The 20,100-nt window shown below is 47.3% G+C and overlaps 1 protein-coding gene across 2 annotated transcripts in view; it reads right to left on the bottom strand.

The window, feature by feature from the left end:
- DOP1B (DOP1 leucine zipper like protein B) overlaps positions 1-20,100 on the bottom strand; it is a 208,375-nt gene that overhangs the window by 137,448 nt on the left and 50,827 nt on the right. For both annotated transcript variants that reach the window (XR_005747151.1, XM_040338949.1), the window contains exons 3-6: positions 14,969-15,150; positions 11,663-11,833; positions 6,391-6,580; positions 2,281-2,379 (exon numbers count right to left, since the gene is read on the bottom strand). Coding sequence is in view for 1 of the 2 variants with exons in the window: in XM_040338949.1 (XP_040194883.1) it covers positions 2,281-2,379; positions 6,391-6,580; positions 11,663-11,833; positions 14,969-15,150 (642 nt within the window). In the remaining variant the exon portion in view is untranslated. The remainder of the gene's footprint in view (positions 1-2,280; positions 2,380-6,390; positions 6,581-11,662; positions 11,834-14,968; positions 15,151-20,100) is intronic.

The raw sequence follows: 20,100 nt of genomic DNA, 5'->3' as shown, positions 1-20,100 counted from the left end.
CCCATGATTCTATTAGGAAAGGCCCTGTACAGGAGCCCTGCTTCACGGGGGCTGACAGTGTGCCCTTCTGCACTGCCACTCTCCCCCAACCCCTCTTTGTGATGGGTGCTATTTTTCTGCTGTGTCCCCCCCTTCCCAGCCATTACTGCCAATGAGACCTCTGTTTTGGCTTCCTGCTGGCTTTTTCATACAGAATGGCGGGTAGGGGTATTGGTAAACATGCCTTTGATGTTTACCGACCTCCTTCTATTTCTGAATAAACGTAGAAGTACCAAGCACCTCTAAGTTAAATCATACTCGGTGCCTGTTTACACCAGTGCATTCCTGTGCGATTCACATGCAGTATCTAGGTATTATGCGATTTCATCTTATTCATTTAAATGGGCTGAAATTGCGACGGACCGCAGCAAAAGTAATGCATGCACTACTTTACAAAGAGCAGAGGAAATGGATCGCATGGTACTTTTGTATCATGCAACCCAGTGCAGGCAAATGCACTGCATTTGCGACCTGCGTTTTAGGTGTTGTTAGCATTGCATTGACACCTGCTGCAGATCGCAAGTATAGTGTGTTTTGAACATGGTGTAGGAAACGCGCATGGAACGCGAGTTTCCCGCACTGCATTCTGGTGTAAACTGGTCCTCAAGGAGGTTTCGTAAACATGATTGTCATGTTTACAATCTCATGCAGTTTAAGAATGAACACAGAAGAGCTCAGGGCTGACAACTTCTGTGTTCATTAGTAAGTGAGGGGCAAGCAAGGGAGGAGGACATTAAAGTGGAGCTCCGCCTGAAAAAATAAAGTTAAAAGTCAGCAGCTACAAATACGGCAGCTACTGACTTTTAAAATAAGGACACCTAGCTGTCCAGGGTGCCCACGAAGTCCTCACCCAAAGACGACCTGACCCTCAGCTCCCAGATGAAGGCGCCAGTATCTAATGTAAGGCAATCAGGAAGTGAAGCCCTGCGGCTTCACAGTCTGAATGAATGAATGAAAAACGTATAAAGCGCGGCGCATGCGAACTGAATCGCTTCTGGGCGCTAGTTGTTTGTGTCTCATGACATCAAAAGAGCAGTCTGGTTTCCTACTGCGTATGCGTGAGTCACGCTGGGTGTAATGAGTGCTCCCTGCTGTCTTCTGGAACTGTGTGTCTCCCAGAAGACAACAGGGGGGGGGGGGTCAAGGCGCAGATCATTGCAGGTACTACGGCGATCTTTCGCTGGAAGTGCGAGCAAATACCTGTATAAAGCCTCCTTCCACACGGGGCGGATCTGTTGCAGCCGAGTCCACCAGCTCAGAGGGAGATCTCTCCATTAAACTCCACTGAGCTGGCGGGTGACAGGTCCCTCTCTGCTTACTGAGCGGGGAGGGGCCTGTTGAGCGCCGCTAATTCTTATGGAGAGATCAGATGAAAAACGGACAGATGGCGAACGTATCCCCCATATGTCTGATTTTAGCGGATCGGATGTCAGCGGACATAATCACCGCTGACATCCGTTGTTCTATAGACTTGCATGGAGCTTCCGTTCAGGTCCGCCGACGGACCTGAATGGTGTAGGAAACGCGCATGGAACGTGAGTTTCCCGCACTGCATTCTGGTGTAAACTGGTCCTCAAGGAGGTTTCGTAAACATGATTGTCATGTTTACAATCTCATGCAGTTTGAGAATGAACACAGAAGAGCTCAGGGCTGACAACTTCTGTGTTCATTAGTAAGTGAGGGGCAGCAAGGGAGGAGGACCTGAATGGTCCGCCTGTGTGAAAGGGGCCTTAGACAAGTATCTGCTCTCCCCTCCCCCCTGAAAGGTGCCAAATGTGACACCGGAGGGGGGGGAGGAATCTGGACAGTGGAAGTTCCATTTTTGGGTGGAACTCTGCTTTAAGGATTCTGCTCAGTGTTGAGGACTCAATGTTGGAGCGTGGAGGACAAACAAGAAGCTGATTCAGATCATCAAGGTTCTCCTAATGTACAACTGATTCATCCGTTTTGGGTGGAGTGATATATATTTTTTTGTCATATTGCAAAATTATATGCTATACGTTTTTTTTTTTTTTTAATCATCAAAACCATTGTTGCTTATTTTAACTTTTTTGGCAAGCTCCTTGATATCTGCTGGAAAATCTGCTTGTTTGGCAGCTTTTAGCAATTAACTAACATTTATTCCATTAGAATCTAAGGAAATGCTGATCCTACAGGAATGGGTGTGGGTGGTTTTATGAGGGTAAAGGCTGGCAAACAATCCATCATATATTGTGTCTCTCCGGGACCCAGGTCACTTACCAGACATGTGTGGAAGGGGAAGAAGAACAGCAGGATTTCCAAGGTGTTCCTCTGTACAAGAACATTTGAATCCATTACAGAGATACAAACTGATTTCATCTGGATGGAAGAGGAAAACAAATATTAATGTCTGCGTACAATGGGATCAGCTTTGATTGCAAAAGAACATTTTAACTTCTAAGGAACACAAGCTCATTAGAGCCCTTCCGGTATTCAAATTAGAGGTAGACCGATATGGGTTTTTCTCTGGCCGATGCTGATATTTAGAAATCAGGGCGGGCGATGGCCGATATATGATGCCGATTTTTGCGGCCGATATTTTAGGCTGATTTTTTATTTATTTTTTTGGTGGCACTGGATGGCACTAATTGGCACTGGAAGATGGCACTAGCAGAAGGCACTGATTGGCAGGTGGCACTTATTGGTACTGGCAGGTTGCACTGGATGGCACTGAAAGATGGTACTAGCAGATGGCACTGATTGGCAGGTGGCACTTATTGGCACTGGCAGGTGGCACTAATTGACACTGGCAGGTGGCACTGATTGGCAGATGGCACTGATTGGCACGTGGCACTGGCAGGTGGCACTAACAGGTGACACTGGCAAGTTGCACTGGTTGGCACTGACTGGCAGGTGGCACTAACTGCCACTGGCAGGTGGCACTGCATGGCAATAGTTAGCACTGGCAGATGGCACTGGTTGGCATTGGCAGGTGGCACTGATGGCTTTAGTTGGCACTGGTAGGTGGCACTGGATGGCACTGGCAGGTGGCACTAGATGGAAGGAGGCACTAATTGGTACTGGATGGTGGCACTGGTATTGGCACTGGCAGGTGGCATTGGCAGATGGCACTGGATGGAAGGTGGTACTAATTGGCACTGGATGGTGGCACTGGTATTGGCACTGGCAGGTGGCATTGGCAGATGGCACTGGATGGCAAGTGGCACTAATTGGCACTGGCGCAAAAAAAATGGTGTCACCCCCCTCAGTACAGACCCCCCTCTCCCTCCAGTATAGACACCCCCCCCCCTCAGTACAGACACCCCCTGCCCCCCGTAGTACAGACACCAAAGAGCGATGTGTCTCCCACGAGTGCGGGCCCCTCCTCCTCTGTGGATGTAAACACAGAGGAGAGCCGCCGCACTGGGTGTACCAAGATGGCAGCGGCTCCGGAGCTAGGCCGAATCCTTTCCTGATGCTGTGACCGCGGCGGCAATCACAGCATCAGGAAAGGCCGCGGATTCGGCCTAGCTCTGGAGCCGTGGCACCGCTAGCGGCCATGGTAATTCAATTTGGTGGATTGTGAATTCAATTATGTCAAGCAAATACTAGAACTATGGCTTCCTATTAAAACAAATATGTCCTGCAGAATTTAAAGTGGTAGAAAACTTTGTTTTGAAAAAGCAGTAATTTCAAGTACGTAACCCTAAAATGACACCAAACTCCGGTAAAAAAAAAAAAAAATATATATTATATTTGCCGGCGTATAGGACGACTGGGCGTATAGGACGACTGGGCGTATAAGACGACCCCCTAATTTCCCAGCTAAAAGGTTGGTTTTGGGATATACTCGCCGTATAAGACGACCCCCTTCCGACACACCTCCCTGTGCCCACCTCACTGTGCCCACTGCCTACCTCACTGTGCCCACTGCCCACCTCACTGTGCCCACTGCCCACCTCACTGTGCCCACTGCCCACCTCACTGTGCCCACTGCCCACCTCACTGTGCCCACTGCCCACCTCACTGTGCTGATCTCCAGACCTTGTCCCTGTATGCAGAGTCAGTCAGACTTTGGGCATCCATTGTTCAAAAGCCGTGCCACCTCCTCGTCCTGTTCCATGATAGGCAGAACACACAGTTTCCCAGCAGAGCCTGTGTTCGGTGTTCCGCCTATCACGGAGGTCCTCTCGTCCGGGGCCGAGGATGAGAGGACTTCCGTGATAGGCGGAACACTGAACAGAGGCTCTGCTGGGAAACTGAGTGTTCCCCCTATCACGGAACAGGACAAGGAGGCCGTGCCTGTTTGCATTACAGATGGGCAAAAAGAACTGTAGGGGGCGTGGCTGCCAGCATTTTCACCAGAAGCTGGCCACACCTAGTCCCTGCTCCATGTAAGGCTGGGTTCACACTACTGCGAATTGGATGTGGATTTTCGCCACATCCAATTCGCATGACAGGAGATAGTGATCGGCTCTCATTGGAGTTGGTTCATACTAGACATGTGCAATTTGTTTTGTTCCCAATTCGTTTTTTAATGAAATTAGAAAAATTTGTAAAAATATCAGAATTTTCCCGAATATTCGGAAATTTGAAATTTCGTAAAATACAAAAATAAAAATGAAAATCTGAAAATTCAAAAGAAAGAAAATCCAAAAATAAGAACGAAAATTCAAAAACCCGAAAAACTTTAATAACAACTAATAATAACTTAACTATTACTAACTATTAAATTATAGGTATTGGAATTTTCTTTCACATTAGTCAGTGAATGTAACGAATACGAACTTATCCGAAGTTACAAATTATACGTAATAACGAATGCCGCATCTAAACTAATGGAATGTAACAAATTAATAATAAAGTACAATAATAATAAATTTTTTTTATTATTATTTAGTTTCATTCCATTTGTTTAGATGCAGCATTCTTTATTTCGGATAATTCGTAAACTTCAGATAAATTCGTATTTGTTACGTTTACTAACAGACAAATTTGAAAGGAAATTCCAATACTGTGCCTATAATTTAATAGTTACTATTAGTTAGTTATTATTTAGAATTTTTGTACTTTCGGATTTTCCTTTCTTATTTTCAAATTTTTACATTTTCACATTTCCGAATTTTCAGATTTACGAATTCTGAACTTTCTAACTTCCAAATTTACGAATTCTGGTCCAAAGTCAGGCAAAAATGTGTCCCTGTTAACGGAGAACAGTGGCGCACTGGACCCCCTGCTGTGATCCGCAGCCGGCAATAGTGTGAACCCAGCCTTATGCTGCGTACACACGATCGGTCAAACCGATGAGAATGGTCTGATGGACCGTTTTCATCAGACCAAAGCGATCGTGTGTGGGCCCTATCGGTTATTTATCCATAGGTTAAAAAAAAGCAATCTTGTTTTAAATTTAACCGGTGGATACCTAACCGAAAAAAAATGATCGTTTGTAGGCACGTACATCGGTTAAAAATCCACGCATGCTCAGAATCAAGTCGACTCATGCTTGGAAGCATTGAACTTAATTTTTTTCAGCACGTCGTTGTGTTTTACGTCACCGCCATGGGCATCCGCTCCATAGGGCAAGGGGGGGCAATTGACCCCCCCTGGAAAATCGAGAAGGTGTTGAAGTCTCGCGGCTGCCTCCCCCTCCAGTGTGAAGCCACCTCCCCCTCCAGTGATTATGTGTACACAGGGGGAAGGAACCCGCTGCCTGTGGTGCGCTGATGGTTCATGTTAGGTACTGAATGGGATGGGGGTCCATCTGTGCTTAAGGGGGGGTTTGTGCTGAATGGGGGAGTCCATCTGTGCTTAAGGGGGAGGTATGTGCTAAAGGGGGGTCTGTACTGAAGGTGGTATGTGCTGAGGGGGGGTCCATCTGTGCTGAAGGGGGGTCCAAGCTGAATGGAGGAGTCTGTGCGGAATGGAGGGGGGGTCTGTGCTGAAGGGGGGTCCATCTGTGCTGAATGGAGGGGTATGTGCAGAATGGGAGGGTCTGTGCTGAAGAGGGGGTCCATCTGTGCTGAATGGAGGGGTCTGTGCCCCCCCCTGAAATAAATTCAGCGGACGCCCATGATCACCGCGTTTTTTTAACTGATGGTGTGTAGGCGCGACTGACCAACAGTCAGCTTCATCGGTCAACCGATTGAAGCGGTCCATCAGACCGTTTTCATCAGATGGACCGATCGCGTGTACAGGGCATTAGTCTGTGTAAGGGCTTGCACAATTAATGTCCCTCCCATGTGACAGTGTTCAGGCATGGCAATTGGCTGCTCCGGTCTGAGCAGTGCATCCTGGGAGTAAGAAGAGCACATGCTGCCCTGTTCCTGGAACTAATGGATGAACCTATCCAAATGGCATTGTGCAAGAAGTCACATGACCCGTCATACTCACAGCCAGCTGCTTGTCATTCCCCAGCATGTAGCTTTGAGATTTGGCCGGCAAGTCTCTGTTGATGTGACTGACCACGAAGAGGGAAGCGGGGAGGCGGATGGAGCTGCTGATCAAGACGCTGCCCCACAGGGAGCTGTAGAAGACTTCATGACCGATCCCCATGGATAGTTTCTGCAGCAACACGTCTGTCCTGAGAAGTACAAAGAACACAGAAGGTTCAGTCTGACCTATATGACCAGCAGTGCTGCAAGCCTTTGCCACAGCAGACAATCATTCACAAGTCTTTAAGGTGTTACCAAACCCAGGACCCTGCATTCACTATATCTGCTCTCCCACAGTACACAGAACATGCAAAAGCAATTATTCTAGTAAATATAAACTGCTAAATACCTTTTCTCATCAGCAGTATATAGCAGTCTTGTGACTTCTATCAGTGTCTGGTTAAAGCTTGTAGGAGGAGTTTTCATTCTCCTCTGACTGTCCTATGAGGCTGCAGGACCCCTGACTTTCTGTCTGGACAGTTCTAAGTGGCCTTGTGCCGATCAGATGCACTCTCCCAAGGAAAAAAAAAAAAACTCTCTAGCAATACACATCAAACTGAGCATGTGCAGAGTGCCTCCAAAGGCTATGTCTTATCAGGAGGTGGTATGGGGACAGAGGAAGAAGGGGAGGATCAGAAAAAAACAGGATCAAACAGCCTTTTTACACAATTTGCAGGATTCCCTTAGGTTCCACAGCGAGTAGAACAAGCATGCTTTACTGCATATACAGACTGATTTTACTGTTGTGGGTTTAGTAACACTTTAACCACTAAAAAAGCGCCTAACGCCGATATACGTCGGCAGAATGGCACGGCTGGGCACAATCACGTACCTGTACGCGATTGTTAAATGCCCAGCCGTGGGTCGCGGGCGCGTGTCCGCGACCCAGTCCAAAGCTCTGTGGCCGCGGGACTCACGGACCGGATCGCCGCTGGAGTCCCGCGATCGGCCCCAGGAGCTGAAAAACGGGGAGAGCTGTGTGTAAACACAGCTTCCCCGTTCTTCACTGTGGCGCCGTCATCGATCGTGTGTTCCCTAATATAGGAAACCACAGTCAATGACATCAGACCTACAGTTAGAAACACAGATGAGGTCACACTTAACCCCTTCAGCGCCCCCTTGTGGTTAACTCCCAAACTGCAATTGTCATTTTCACAGTGAACTGCATTTTTAATGCATTTTTTGCTGTGAAAATGACAATGGTCCCAAAAATGTGTCAAAATTGTCCGAAGTGTCCGCCATAATGTCGCAGTCACAAAAAAAATAAATCGATGATCGCCGCCATTAGTAGTAAAAAAAAAAATAATAATAATAAAAATGCAATAAAACTATCCCCTATTTTGTAAACGCTATAAATTTTGCGCAAACCAACCGATAAACGCTTATTGCGATTTTTTTACCAAAAATATGTAGAATACGTATCGGCCTAAACTGAGGAAAAAAATATTTTTTTTATATATTTTTGGGGGATATTTATTATAGCAAAAAGTTAAAAATATTGCATTTTTTTCAAAGTTGTCGCTCTATTTTTGTTTAAAAAATAAAAACCGCAGAGGTGATCAAATACCACCAAAAGAAAGCTCTATTTGAGGGAAGAAAAGGACGTAAATTTTGTTTGGGAGCCACGCCGCACGTCCACACAATTGTCTGTTAAAGCGACGCAGTGCCGAATCACAAAAAGGGGCCTGGTCCTTTACCTGCATTTTGGTCCGGGTCTTAAAGCGGATGTGCCACGGGAAAAATATATTAAAAGCCAGCAGCTACAAATACTGCAGCTGCTGACTTTTAATATAAGGACACTTACCTGTCCTGGAGTCCAGCGACGATCGCAGCAGATGACGAGCCGATCGCTCGTCACCCTGCTGCTCCCCCCTCCATCCTCGGTGAGGGAACCAGGAAGTGAAGCGCTCCGGCTTCACTGCCCGGTTCCCTACGGCGCATGCGCGAGTCGCGCTGCGCCCGCCGATTGGCTCCCGCTGTGTGCTGGGAGCCGAGTGTTCCCAGCATACAACGGGGGACGGACGGGAAGGAAGGAAAAAACCCGTCCTTTGCCCGTATCGTAGGGCCGGAAGTGGGTGCAGATACCTGTCTGTAGACAGGTATCTGCACCCCCCTCCCCCCTGAAAGGTGTCAAATGTGACACCGGAGGGGGGGAGGGTTCCGATCAGCGGGACTCCACTTTAGAGTGGAGATCCGCTTTAAGTGGTTAAAGCTGGATTTCACCCGCAATTTTTATTTTTTTAACCGGCAGCTGAAAAAACTGTGTCTGCTGACTTTTAATAATGACACTTACCTGTCCTACTTGCCCGTGCTGCTGGCCCCCCTGATGCCGATTCCTCGATCGGTGCAGGTCCCGTGCCACCATCCTCACTAAGGGAAACAGGCAGTGAAGCCTCACGGCTTCACTGCCCGTTTCCTACTGCGCATGCGCGAGTCTTGCGCCAATTTGTGAATGGGCGGCTGCTCTCTGGGATTACACACAGTTCCCAGAAAGCAGCGCGCCCCATTCACTAGGAGAGGATGTGGAAGAAGACCCACCGCGGTTACGGAATAGGCAGATTACGGACTTCCGCATAGCAACAGGTATTTCGGGTGAGTATAAAAATAAAAATAAATTCAATTTTTTTTAGGATTTCCACAATTTTGCAACTTTGACAAGCATTACTGAAACTGAACATTTAATCGTAACTACTTAGTGCAGTGATGGCGAACCTTGGCACCCCAGATCTTTTGGTACTAAAGTAGAACCTTGGATTACGAGCATAATACATTCCAGGGGGTGTGGGGGGCCGAATCATCAGCGCCTGAGATCCAAAGTCAAGGACATTTAAACAAGTTGGCAATGGCAGCTCTAAGGCTGCATTCACACCTTTGCGTCGGCGATATGCGGCGTATTGCGGCGACATTAAATAGGCGTTTTGTCCCGCGATTTGCGGCGACAAAACGCGCCGTTTTTCAGCCTTTTTTTTTTTGCTGGAGGGGTGATTTTACACTGTCGGCTATGCCCGAACGCCGAAGCCGCCCGAAAAAAAGGGTCCGGGACTAGTTTTGAGATTCAGGCGTTCGGCGTGGAGATGTGAACCATCTCCATAGCCGACAATGTAAAATCACCCCTCCAGCATATTGCAGGCTGCAATAGCGGCAGGCGTCTGGCGTGAAAACGCCTAGATGTGAATGGAGCCTCAGGCTGCATTCACACCTTTGCGTCGGCGATATGCGGCGTATTGCCGCGACATTAAATAGGCCTTTTGTCCCGCGATTTGCGGCGACAAAACGCGTCGTTTTTCAGCCTTTTTTTTTTGCTGGAGGGGTGATTTTACACTGTCGGCTATGCCCGAACGCCGAAGCCGCCCGAAAAAAAAGTCCGGGACTTGTTTTGAGCTTCAGGCGTTTGGGCGTTCGGCGTGGAGATGTGAACCATCTCCATAGCCGACAATGTAAAATCACCCCTCCAGCGTATTGCAGGCTGCAATAGCGGCGGGCGTCTGGCGTGAAAACACCTAGATGTGAATGGAGCCTCATAGTGTATCTGGACAGGGTCCCTTGGAAAGCCTTTAGCAAGATCTGAGAGACTACAAGGCTGACCTTTGCAAAGGAGTACTAAATGCTTTCTAAAGCTTGTGAAGGCAGAAAAAAAAACAATGCCAGCAAGTCGGCTTTCATTGCAGAAGAGATTCTGTTTAATCTGCAATAAAAACTCTTCTGCCTGCAGCATGTTTTTCTGCTGCATGCACATTTCAGTGTACAGTCTTGAGTGCTGGAACACAGAAAGAGCCCTGGGGGACCTATGGATTCATTTCTGCTTGAAATGCCTCTTGAATGAGACATTTATTTATTACAGGTACTTACATTGTACCTTCACATCAGTCCCTGCCCTCAAGGAGCTTACACTCTAAGGTCCCTAACTCACATTCATACATACACATACCAGGGCCAATCTAGACAGGATCCAAGGAACCTCTTTCCCACCGGGCTTGTTTTTCAGATTCAGTGTTTACGAGACTAAAACAGTTTTTTTTGCTAGAAAATTACTTAAAACCCCCAAACATTATATATTTATTTTTTCTAACACCCTAGAGAATAAAATGGCAGTCATTGCAATACTTTTTGTCACGCCGTATTTGCGCAGCGGTCTTACAAGCGCACTTTTTTTGGAAAAAAAATCACTTATTTTAATTAAAAAATAAGACAACAATAAATTTTGCCCAATTTTTTTATACATTGTAAAAGATAATGTTACGCCGAGTAAAATAATACCCAACATGTCACGCTTAAAAATTGCGCCCGCTCGTGGCATGGCGTCAAACTTTTACCCTTAAAAATCTCGATAGGCGACGTTTAAAAAATTCTACAGGTTGCATTTTTTGAGTTGCAGAGGAGGTCTTGAGTTGCAGAGGAGGCTAGAATTATTGCTCTCGCTCTAACGATCGCGGCGATACCCCACTTGTGTTGTTTGAACACCGTTTTCATATGCGGGCGCTACTCGCGTATGCGTTCGCTTCTGTGCGCGAGCTCGTCGGGACGGGGCGCTTAAAACATTTTTTTTTTGTTTTCTTATTTATTTTTATTTAGTTTATAATTTTTTACACTGAAATAAAATAAAAATAAAAAATTGATCACATTTATTCCTATTACAAGGAATGTAAACATCCCTTGTAATAGAAAAAAGCATGACAGGTCCTCTTAAATATGAGATCTGGGGTCAAAAAGACCGCAGATCTCATATTTAGACTTAAATGCAAAAAAAATAAAAATTTAAACTGTCATTTTTTCAAATGACAAAAAAAAAAATGTTTCTTTAAGAAGCTGAGCGGGACTGACGTTTTGACATCACTTCCGCCCAGCAGAGCTATGGGGACGGGTGGGGGCGATTTTTCCCTCACTCGCATCCCCAGTCAGCTGCCGAACGGAGCCGATCGCCTCCGCCGCTACCGACGGCTCCGGTAAGCGGCGGAGGGCACGGGAGAGCGGCGGGGGCCCTCTCCCGCCACCGATAACGGCGATCTTGCGGCGAATCCGCCGCGGAGACCGCCGTTATCGTGTACCGGACCGCCCACTGAAGAGATGGATATCTCGGTTGTGGCAGCAGCTGCTGCCACAACCGAGATTTCCATCTTTAAAAAGAGGACGTCTTTTTGACATGGGGCGGTGGTCAAGAGGTTAATAAGCAAATGCCGCTTCTCCTTGCTTTCCTACTCCTAGTAAGTACATTACAGACATTGTGTTCTCACCTGTCATAAATTTCCGATCCTTCTTCCAGGCCCGGGAGTAGTCCAGTGATGAACGCCTGGAGACTGGGCAGCAATGACCTCTGAAGAGGTAGGAAATACGTCTCATACAGACCCAGAAGAATGGGCTTCACAGACATGGCTGCATGGAAGAGCAGAGGAAAGAGGCCAGAACTGTAGAAAGAACACCAATTAAAACAAGATTAAGAGCTGCAAATCCTAAAATGTATATTAACAGGGTTGAGGTTAAAGTTCATCTAAAGTCAAAAGGGAAAAATGTGCCGTTATACGGAAGATCTGTCTGTGTAGAAATGTTAATTGTGCCTCCCATTGATACCAATCATGGAGCACCATTCCTCCAAATGATACCAATGATGGGGCACTATTACCTCCCCTAATACCAATCATGAGGCATTGTTTACTCCCACTGATGCCAAGACATGTTCTACTCCCACCAGCCACAGCCTGACCCTCCTAAAGTTTGAAGGACAGTAAATTGGCCCTTTGTTTAGAAAATTTGGAGACCCCCTGCCATAGAAGAATGGTCAGGAAGAAGAGTGCTAAGCCCTGCACAGGACCCAAAGCAGCTTATCGAGTACCACTAAAAACTGGGGGCAAGGGGGTGCAGACCTTCCCAGCGGCCAATCCACAACTTGTGGCAGGTGACGTGGCCAGTGGCCAATCCACAACCTGTGGCAGGTGACGTGGCCAGTGGCCAATTCACAACTTGTGGCAGGTGACGTGGCAGGTGACGTGGCCAGTGGCCAATCCACAACTTGTGGCAGGTGACGTGGCCAATCCACAACTTGTGGCAGGTGACGTGGCCAATCCACAACTTGTGGCAGGTGACGTGGCCAGTGGCCAATCCACAACTTGTGGCAGGTGACGTGGCAGGTGACGTGGCCAGTGGCCAATCCACAACTTGTGGCAGGTGATGTGGCAGGTGACGTGGCCAGTGGATATGGATGTTGACATATGGGTGGACTACAAGATAACAACCCACCCCCCCATAACCCACAAACTACTTACCACGTTCCAATCGTTCTCTTTTGCTTAGTGTCTGCCAGTTCGGTGTCACCGCCTGAAAGACTTCCTCCCATTTTTTATTAGAGACATTTCTGTTGCTATATTCTCCACACCTCTTATCCCATATTGCAGGGCGATCTTGGACCAGATGGATTAGCTCCTCTTGGCTCACATCCTTTGCCATTTTATCAGTTTTAGCTGGACAATAACACACAGGCAATTGCTATAAATGTCCAGGAACTGGGCAGCATGTGCTGGGAACATGTGACTTGGGAAAAACCACTACCTGGGTGAAAGGTTATTGTTATGTATGCATATTGCATGCATATTAAAGTTTGGTGAATTTAAATTTTTTACATATTTTGATGAAAAACGGATGTTAGCGGATTGGATGATAAACGGATCGTCCGCTAACATCCGTTTTTCGTCCGTTCCGTTTTTTAGACGGAAGAAAAATAGGGTTTTCTTCCGTCCAAAAAAAGGAACTTAACGCAGACGGATGCTAACGGACGTTAGCGGATGCTCATCCGCTAACGGACGCTAGCCCATAGGGAAGCGTTAACGGACGTCCAAAAAACGGACGAACGGAACGGACGTGTGAAAGAGCCCTTAAAGCCAAGCCTTGGCTGAAGGGCCCTTCTCAGCAGAACCCTGGGGCACATCCGCACACGCGGAGTTCCTTCGCGCATGCGCACACACACCAAGATCTGGTTTCTCCATACCTGCTCCATCTTCGCGCATGTGCAGGATACCCCCGCGTTCATGTAGATATGCTCAGAGCTCTGCCAGGACCATAAGCTCTGCAGCACATCTGCGCAAAAGCATGCATTTGTCTACCAGTGAAGCTTTCTCCAGGGGTGTGTGACATGGACATCCCAGGAGGTGGCGGGAATTGAACATCTTTCTCACCTATGCACAAAAAGGTTAGAAACCGTAAAAAAAATGTCATCTAATTGTGGAAAAGGACCCATGGCTCGGGTGCCCCCCATAAGAAGCTGCTGAATGTGGGGGCACTGAACAGAAGGGGGGGGCCAGGAGCAGCGAAGAGGGATCCGGGCTGCTCTGTGGAAATCCACTGCACAGAAGAGGCAAGTATAACGTGTGTTATTTTTAATTTTTTAACAAGCCTTTACAATCACTTTAACTAGATGCCGACCAGTGGCCGCAGTTCTGCGGCAGCAGGTTGGCTCACCTGCGCGAGAGCCCGTAGCTCTACGTCGGCTCTCAAAGCGGCCCCACGCTCGCTCCTGACTCCTGCGCGCGTGCCCGGCGGTCGCGATCACCGCCGGGCACACGTGATCGCTCGTTACAGAGCGAGAACCGGGAGCTGTGTGTGTAAACCAGTGTTTCTCAACTCCAGTCCTCAAGGCGCCCCAACAGGTCATGTTTTCAGGATTTCCCTCAAAAAACGGCTGTGGTAATTACTAAGGCAGTGAAACTGATCAAATCACCTGAGCAAAATAATGGAAAGCCTGAAAACATGACCTGTTGGGGCGCCTTGAGGACTGGAGTTGAGAAACACTGGTGTAAACACACAGCTCCCGGTCCTGTCAGGGGGAGAAATGCCTGACCGTCTGTTCATACAATGTATGAACAGAAGATCAGTGATTTCCCCTAGTGAGGCCACACCCCCCCCCTACAGTTACAACACACCCAGGGAACATACTTAACCCCTTCCCCGCCCCCTAGTGTCAACCCCTTCACTGCCAGTGGCATTTTTATAGTAATCAATGCATTTTTATAGCACCGATTGCTATAAAAATGACAATGGTCCCAAAAATGTGTCAAAAGTGGCCGAAGTGCCCGCCATAATGTCGCAGTACCGAAAAAAAAACACTGATCGCCGCCATAACTAGTAAACATTTTTTTTATAAAAATGCCATAAAACTACCCCCTATTTTGTAAACGCTATAACTTTTGCGCAAACCAATCAATAAACGCTTATTGCGATTTTTTTTTAAACGAAAAATATGTAGAAGAATACGTATCGGCCTAAACTGAGGAAAAAATATTTTTTTTCATAGATTTGTGGGGGATGTGCTGCTGTCTGATGTGCCGCCTCAGCTCATCCCTCCAGAGTTGATGTCTTACGAATACAGGAGCGGTCTTACTGGCCAGATCACCAGGTAAAAACAGGGGGGGGAAAAAAGCCAAAGAAAAGAAAACGAATGCAGCCACCACTTTAAATGATTGGTAAACTGCAATAGAACACATTTTGGCTTTGGATTTATTACGGCTTTCAGGATTTGCAAAGCAGGGGCGTCATCATCTCACACGTCTTACCTGTACAGGAAAAGGTCCCTGGCCAGCCATTTTGTTCCGATGATTTTGAAGATGATCTCGTAGGTCTCCAGGGCTTTCAAGTGGACTCCGCTGGGTAGAGCCGGGTGCAAGCATTGTGCCAGCCTCTTGCTAATTATCAGGCGCCTTGGCAGTAAGCAGTACTTCAAGTTACTCTGCAGGGCCTGCAAAAAAAAAAAAGGTTGAATGTGAAAACTTTATTTCATGTCAGTGAACAGCTGGCAATTTCTTGTCGCATGGTGAGAGGAAATGACAATAATGCTAAACCAGGAGCAATTGATGCGTTTACACAGGATTACCGGAGCTGGTAAATGGCTCATAAACGTTAATCACCGGCACGCCGCACAGCCCCAGCTCCTGGCTTCAGAAGTCTTAAAGCGGAACTTCATTTTTCCATCTATTAAATCTTCTGCCCTTGTTGTCGTTTTAACTTTGGATAGTAAAACTTTTTTTTTCTGCCTGTAAATCCCTTATACAGACCACTTCCTGTTTCTTGTCTGATCATAAGCTTATTCTTATGACATCATGTCCAGCTCTCTCTCTCTCTCATGAGTCATGAGTCTCTCTGAGTCATACAAGGGGCAATGAGAGCTGCAGAGCTTGGAGGTGGGTCTGTGTAAATCCAGGAAGTGAACAGGCAGCAGCTTCAGCTGCCCACAGTTAAAATGGCTGCAGCCAGACTCAGTGGAAGGGGGATTTCTGCAGCATATTTGGCAAGTACAGAATCACAGTATATATAAAATAATATGCAAAGTGGTTGGAGGGAAGCTTCAGAGTGGCAAAGATGTTTTTATTAAAAAAAAAAAAAATTTAATTAGACTGCAGATCCTCTTTAACCACTTGCCAACCGCCGCATGCCGATGTACGTCGGCAGAATGGCACGGCTGCGCATATTGACGTACAGGTACGTCCCCCTTAACATACACAGCCGTGGGTCGCACTCGTGACCGGTTGGGTACTCCGTGGGCCAGATCCACGTAGCGTTGCGCATTGTTGCAGCCGGCGTAGCGTATCTCTGATACACTACGCCGCCGTAACTTACAGCGTATTTTCCTTATCCTGAAAGAATTTGCGCCGTAAGTGTAACTTTGGCGGCGTAAGGGCGCGCAATTCAAATGGATGCGATGGGGGCGTGTTTTATGTTAATACGTCTTGACCCAACGTAAATGACATTATTTTTGAACGGCGCATGCGCCGTCCGTGGGGGTATCCCAGTGCGCATGCTCGAAATTAACCTGCAACAAGCCAATGCTTACGCCGTGAACGTCATTCTACGCAAAGCCCTATTCGCGAACGACTTAAGCAAACAACGTAAAATTTTCAAAATTTGACGCGGGAACGACGGCCATACTTAACATTGAGTACGCCTCATATAGCAGGGGTAACTATACGCCGAAAAAAGCCTTACGGAAACAACGTAAAAAAATGCGCCGGCCGGACGTACGTTCGTGGATCGCCGTATCTAGCGGAATTCGACGGAAACGCCACCTAGCGGCCAGCGTAAATATGCACCTTAGATCCAACGGCGTACTAAGACGTACGCCAGTCGGATCTAGCCCAGCTTCAGGCGTATCCTGTTTTGTGGATACAAAACAAAGTAACGCCGGTGCAAATTAGAAGTTACGCGGCGTATCAATAGATACGCCAGCGTAACTCCTTTGTGGATCTGGCCCTGTGACCGCACCCACGGGACCCGCGGACCCAATCGCCGCCGGTGTCACGCGATCGTGTCACAGAGCTGAAAAACGGGGAGAGTTAAGTGTAAACAAACCTCTCCCCGTGCTTCCTAGTCAGACTGTCGTCTGTTCCTTGTCATAGGGAACGATGATCAGTGATGTCACACGACCAGCCACGCCCCCCCACAGTAAGAATCACTCATTAGGTCACACTTAACCCCCTCAGCGCCCCCTACAGGTTAACCCCCTTACTGTCAGTGTAATTTTCACAGTAAAAAGTGCATTTTTATAGCACTGATCGCTGTAAAAATGTCAATGGTCCCAAAATAGTGTCAAAAGTGTCTGATGTGTCCGCCATAATGTCGCAGTCACGATAAAAATCGCTGATCGCCGCCATTACTAGTATTATTAATAAAAAATGGCATAAAACTATCCCCTATATTGTGGTTGCTATAACATGGATATGCAATTAGCGGACCTCCAGCTGTTACAAAACTACAAGTCCCATCATGCCTCTGGGTGCCATGCTTGTAGCTGTCAGAGTCTTGCTATGCCTCATGGGAATTGTAGTTCTGCAACAGCTGGAGGTCCGCTAATTGCATATCCCTGCGCTATAACTTTTGCGCAAACCAATCAATAAACGCTTATTGCAATTTTTTTTTACCAAAAATATGTAGAAAAATACGTATCGTCCTAAACTGAGGAAAAAAAAAGTTTTTTATATATTTTTGGGGGATATTTATTGTAGCGAAAAGTAAAAAATGTTGCATTTTTTTCAAAATTGTCGCTCTATTTTTGTTTATAGCGCAAAAAATAAAAACCGCAGAGGTGATCAAATACTACCAAAAGAAAGCTCTATTTGTGGGGAAAAAAAGGACGCCAATTTGGTTTGGGAGCCACATCGCACGACTGCGCAATTGTCAGTTAAAGCGACGCAGTGCCGAATCGCAAAAACTGGCAAGGTCCTTTACCTGCATAAAGGTCCAAGGCTTAAGTGGTTAAAGTGTTTCTAAGCCCAGGACCCTACATTCGCTTTATCTTGTCTCCAGGGGAGGGCTGGCAGCCTTAGGCCTGGGGGGAAAGTCCAGTCAAGTGGCCCATTGAACTGTCAAATGAGCTCACCATCCGGTCCCAGGTGTAGTTTCCTCTGTGCTGCTCTGTTTTCTACCCACCGGGAGCTTAAGCGTGGACTACAACTCCCAGAATGCAACAGCTAATGGCGAGCCACTGTGGCCATGCCCCTGGCCCAACTTCCTAGTGCAGAATTAAGAAAGAAAGAGGCTGCCGACCATTATGAACATAAGTTAGAGTGGCCTGGGAGGCAATTGCCACCCTGCCCCCCGGCCCAGCCCTCCCCTGCTTGTCTCCCACAGTACACAGAGGCATCTAGACATGGTGAAGACGACTTGCTGAAGTTCAAATGACGTTCATATGGGTGGTTAATTTAGCCAAGCCCAAAACGTCATGTAAACCAAACTTAGCATGGCTTGTGTTGAGCCTCTCCTAGGCTTTGTATGTTTAAATCCTGAAGAGCATTACTGCATCTCACTATACAAAGAAATGTTGGGTTGGCTCATCCAGCCTGCAGCACGTGACAATCGGCTCCAGCGTGTCCATGTAATGTAAACAGCTCACCCAGAACACGCAGCGCATGCACTGATCAGCACTGACACACACTAAACAGGTGGGATGATGACTGACACCTATGACTTCAACTCCCAACCGTGTTCCAGCCTACAGAAAGAAACCTTTCATCTTAGTTAAGCTTTACTTCCTATTTCCTTTGATAGCGCCGGCCTGAGGCATGATCTACACGCCGATTCACAAAAGCTGTCATTTCAGATTTCACGGAGGAAGAACCTGCTTCTGCTTCTTTGTAAATCACAAATATTCCGGCATTGGGGGGAGGAGGGGAGCAGTACATGTATGTATGTACATACATACATGTACTTCTGTCTGTAACTCCACACAGTAATGCGAGGCTTTCTCCCTGGTGTGGAGAAAGCCTCTTGAGGGGGGAGGGGGCGAGCAGGAAAGTAAGGACGCCCACTAACACATCTGCAAAGTAGAGAGCGTCCTGACTCTCCTGCTCGCCCCCTCCCCCCTCAAGAGGCTTTCTCCACACCAAGAGGAAAGCATCGCATTACGGTGTGGAGTTACAGACAAAAAAACAGGAAGTAAGGATTTCTCAGAAGAAATAAGGACATTTAAAAGCAAAATGGAAGGATGAGGTAAGTGAAGGAGGACTGCACTAAGGTAGAGAAAGCTATTTAGGGGGAAAAAGTACCTTTACAACCCCTTTAAGTGCACCTTAAAGCGGAGGGTCACCCTTAAAGAAATATATACCATCCCGTCCAGCATACTTGCGTCAGCTACAGTATGCTTTTTTTTTTTGCGCTGTATTTACCGTATAATCCTTTAGTTTATTTTCAGACTCCCGCGGGAAATAGGCGTTCCTATGAAGAGGGGAACATGATTGACGTCCGGCTATGGCGCGTCACGCGTTTCCGAAAATAGCCGGACTAGGTCTCGGCTCTTCACGGCGCTATACGGCGTCTGCGCACGGACTAGGAGCTGACTGCGCAGGCCCGGTATACAGCCGAGTCCAATTTCGGCTATTTTCGGAACGCATGACGCGCCATAGCCGAAATTGGACTCGGCTGTATACCGGGCCTGCGCAGTCAGCTCCTAGTCCGTGCGCAGGCGCCGTATAGCGCCGTGAAGAGCCGAGACCTAGTCCGGCTATTTTCGGAACGCGTGACGCGCCATAGTCGGACGTCAATCATGTTCTCCTCTTCATAGGAATGCCTACTCCCCGCAGGAGTCTGAAAAGAAACTAAAGGATTAAACTGTAAATACAGTGCAAAAAAAAAGCAGACTGTAGCTGGCGCAAGTATGCTGGATGGGATGGTACATAGATGTTTTTTAGGGTGAACCTCCGCTTTAATGTGCCGCCAGTAGTGTGAATAAGTCCTGAGAGTAATTTCTCACCATCCCTTGCTAAGTGCCGCACACCTTCAGCAGATTCTAAACAAAGACCACTTGGCATCGGGCGGAGAATTCTATACTTGGCAAACAAGCCATTAAAATTCCTGCATTTCTCACGGTGCCTCTAAATGACACAGCGAAGTGCGATCATCGATCGGACAAACGTAAGGACGCAAATTGCCCTTCCACCTTCAGACTTTGATAAACACATATTTTATTGTGACGCGCCAGGCATGGCTGACCTCTCAGCAGAACCTCGAGCCAGGAACGTCTGTCTGAGAAGTCAAAATCCAATTATCCATCTACTGTAGTTACAAGAGTCTGATGACTTCTAAGGTCGTCATTTCTAAGAACAGGATTAAAGGGGTTTTAAAGCTTTGCGTTTTTTTACCCTAATGCATCCTATGCATCAAGGTGAAAAAACACCTTGCAGTCAGCCACCCCCCGAGC

The sequence above is a fragment of the Rana temporaria genome, chromosome 2, assembly GCF_905171775.1.
Source record: "Rana temporaria chromosome 2, aRanTem1.1, whole genome shotgun sequence".
Taxonomy (NCBI): domain Eukaryota; kingdom Metazoa; phylum Chordata; class Amphibia; order Anura; family Ranidae; genus Rana; species Rana temporaria.
This window is presented reverse-complemented; position numbering and strand designations above follow the sequence as displayed.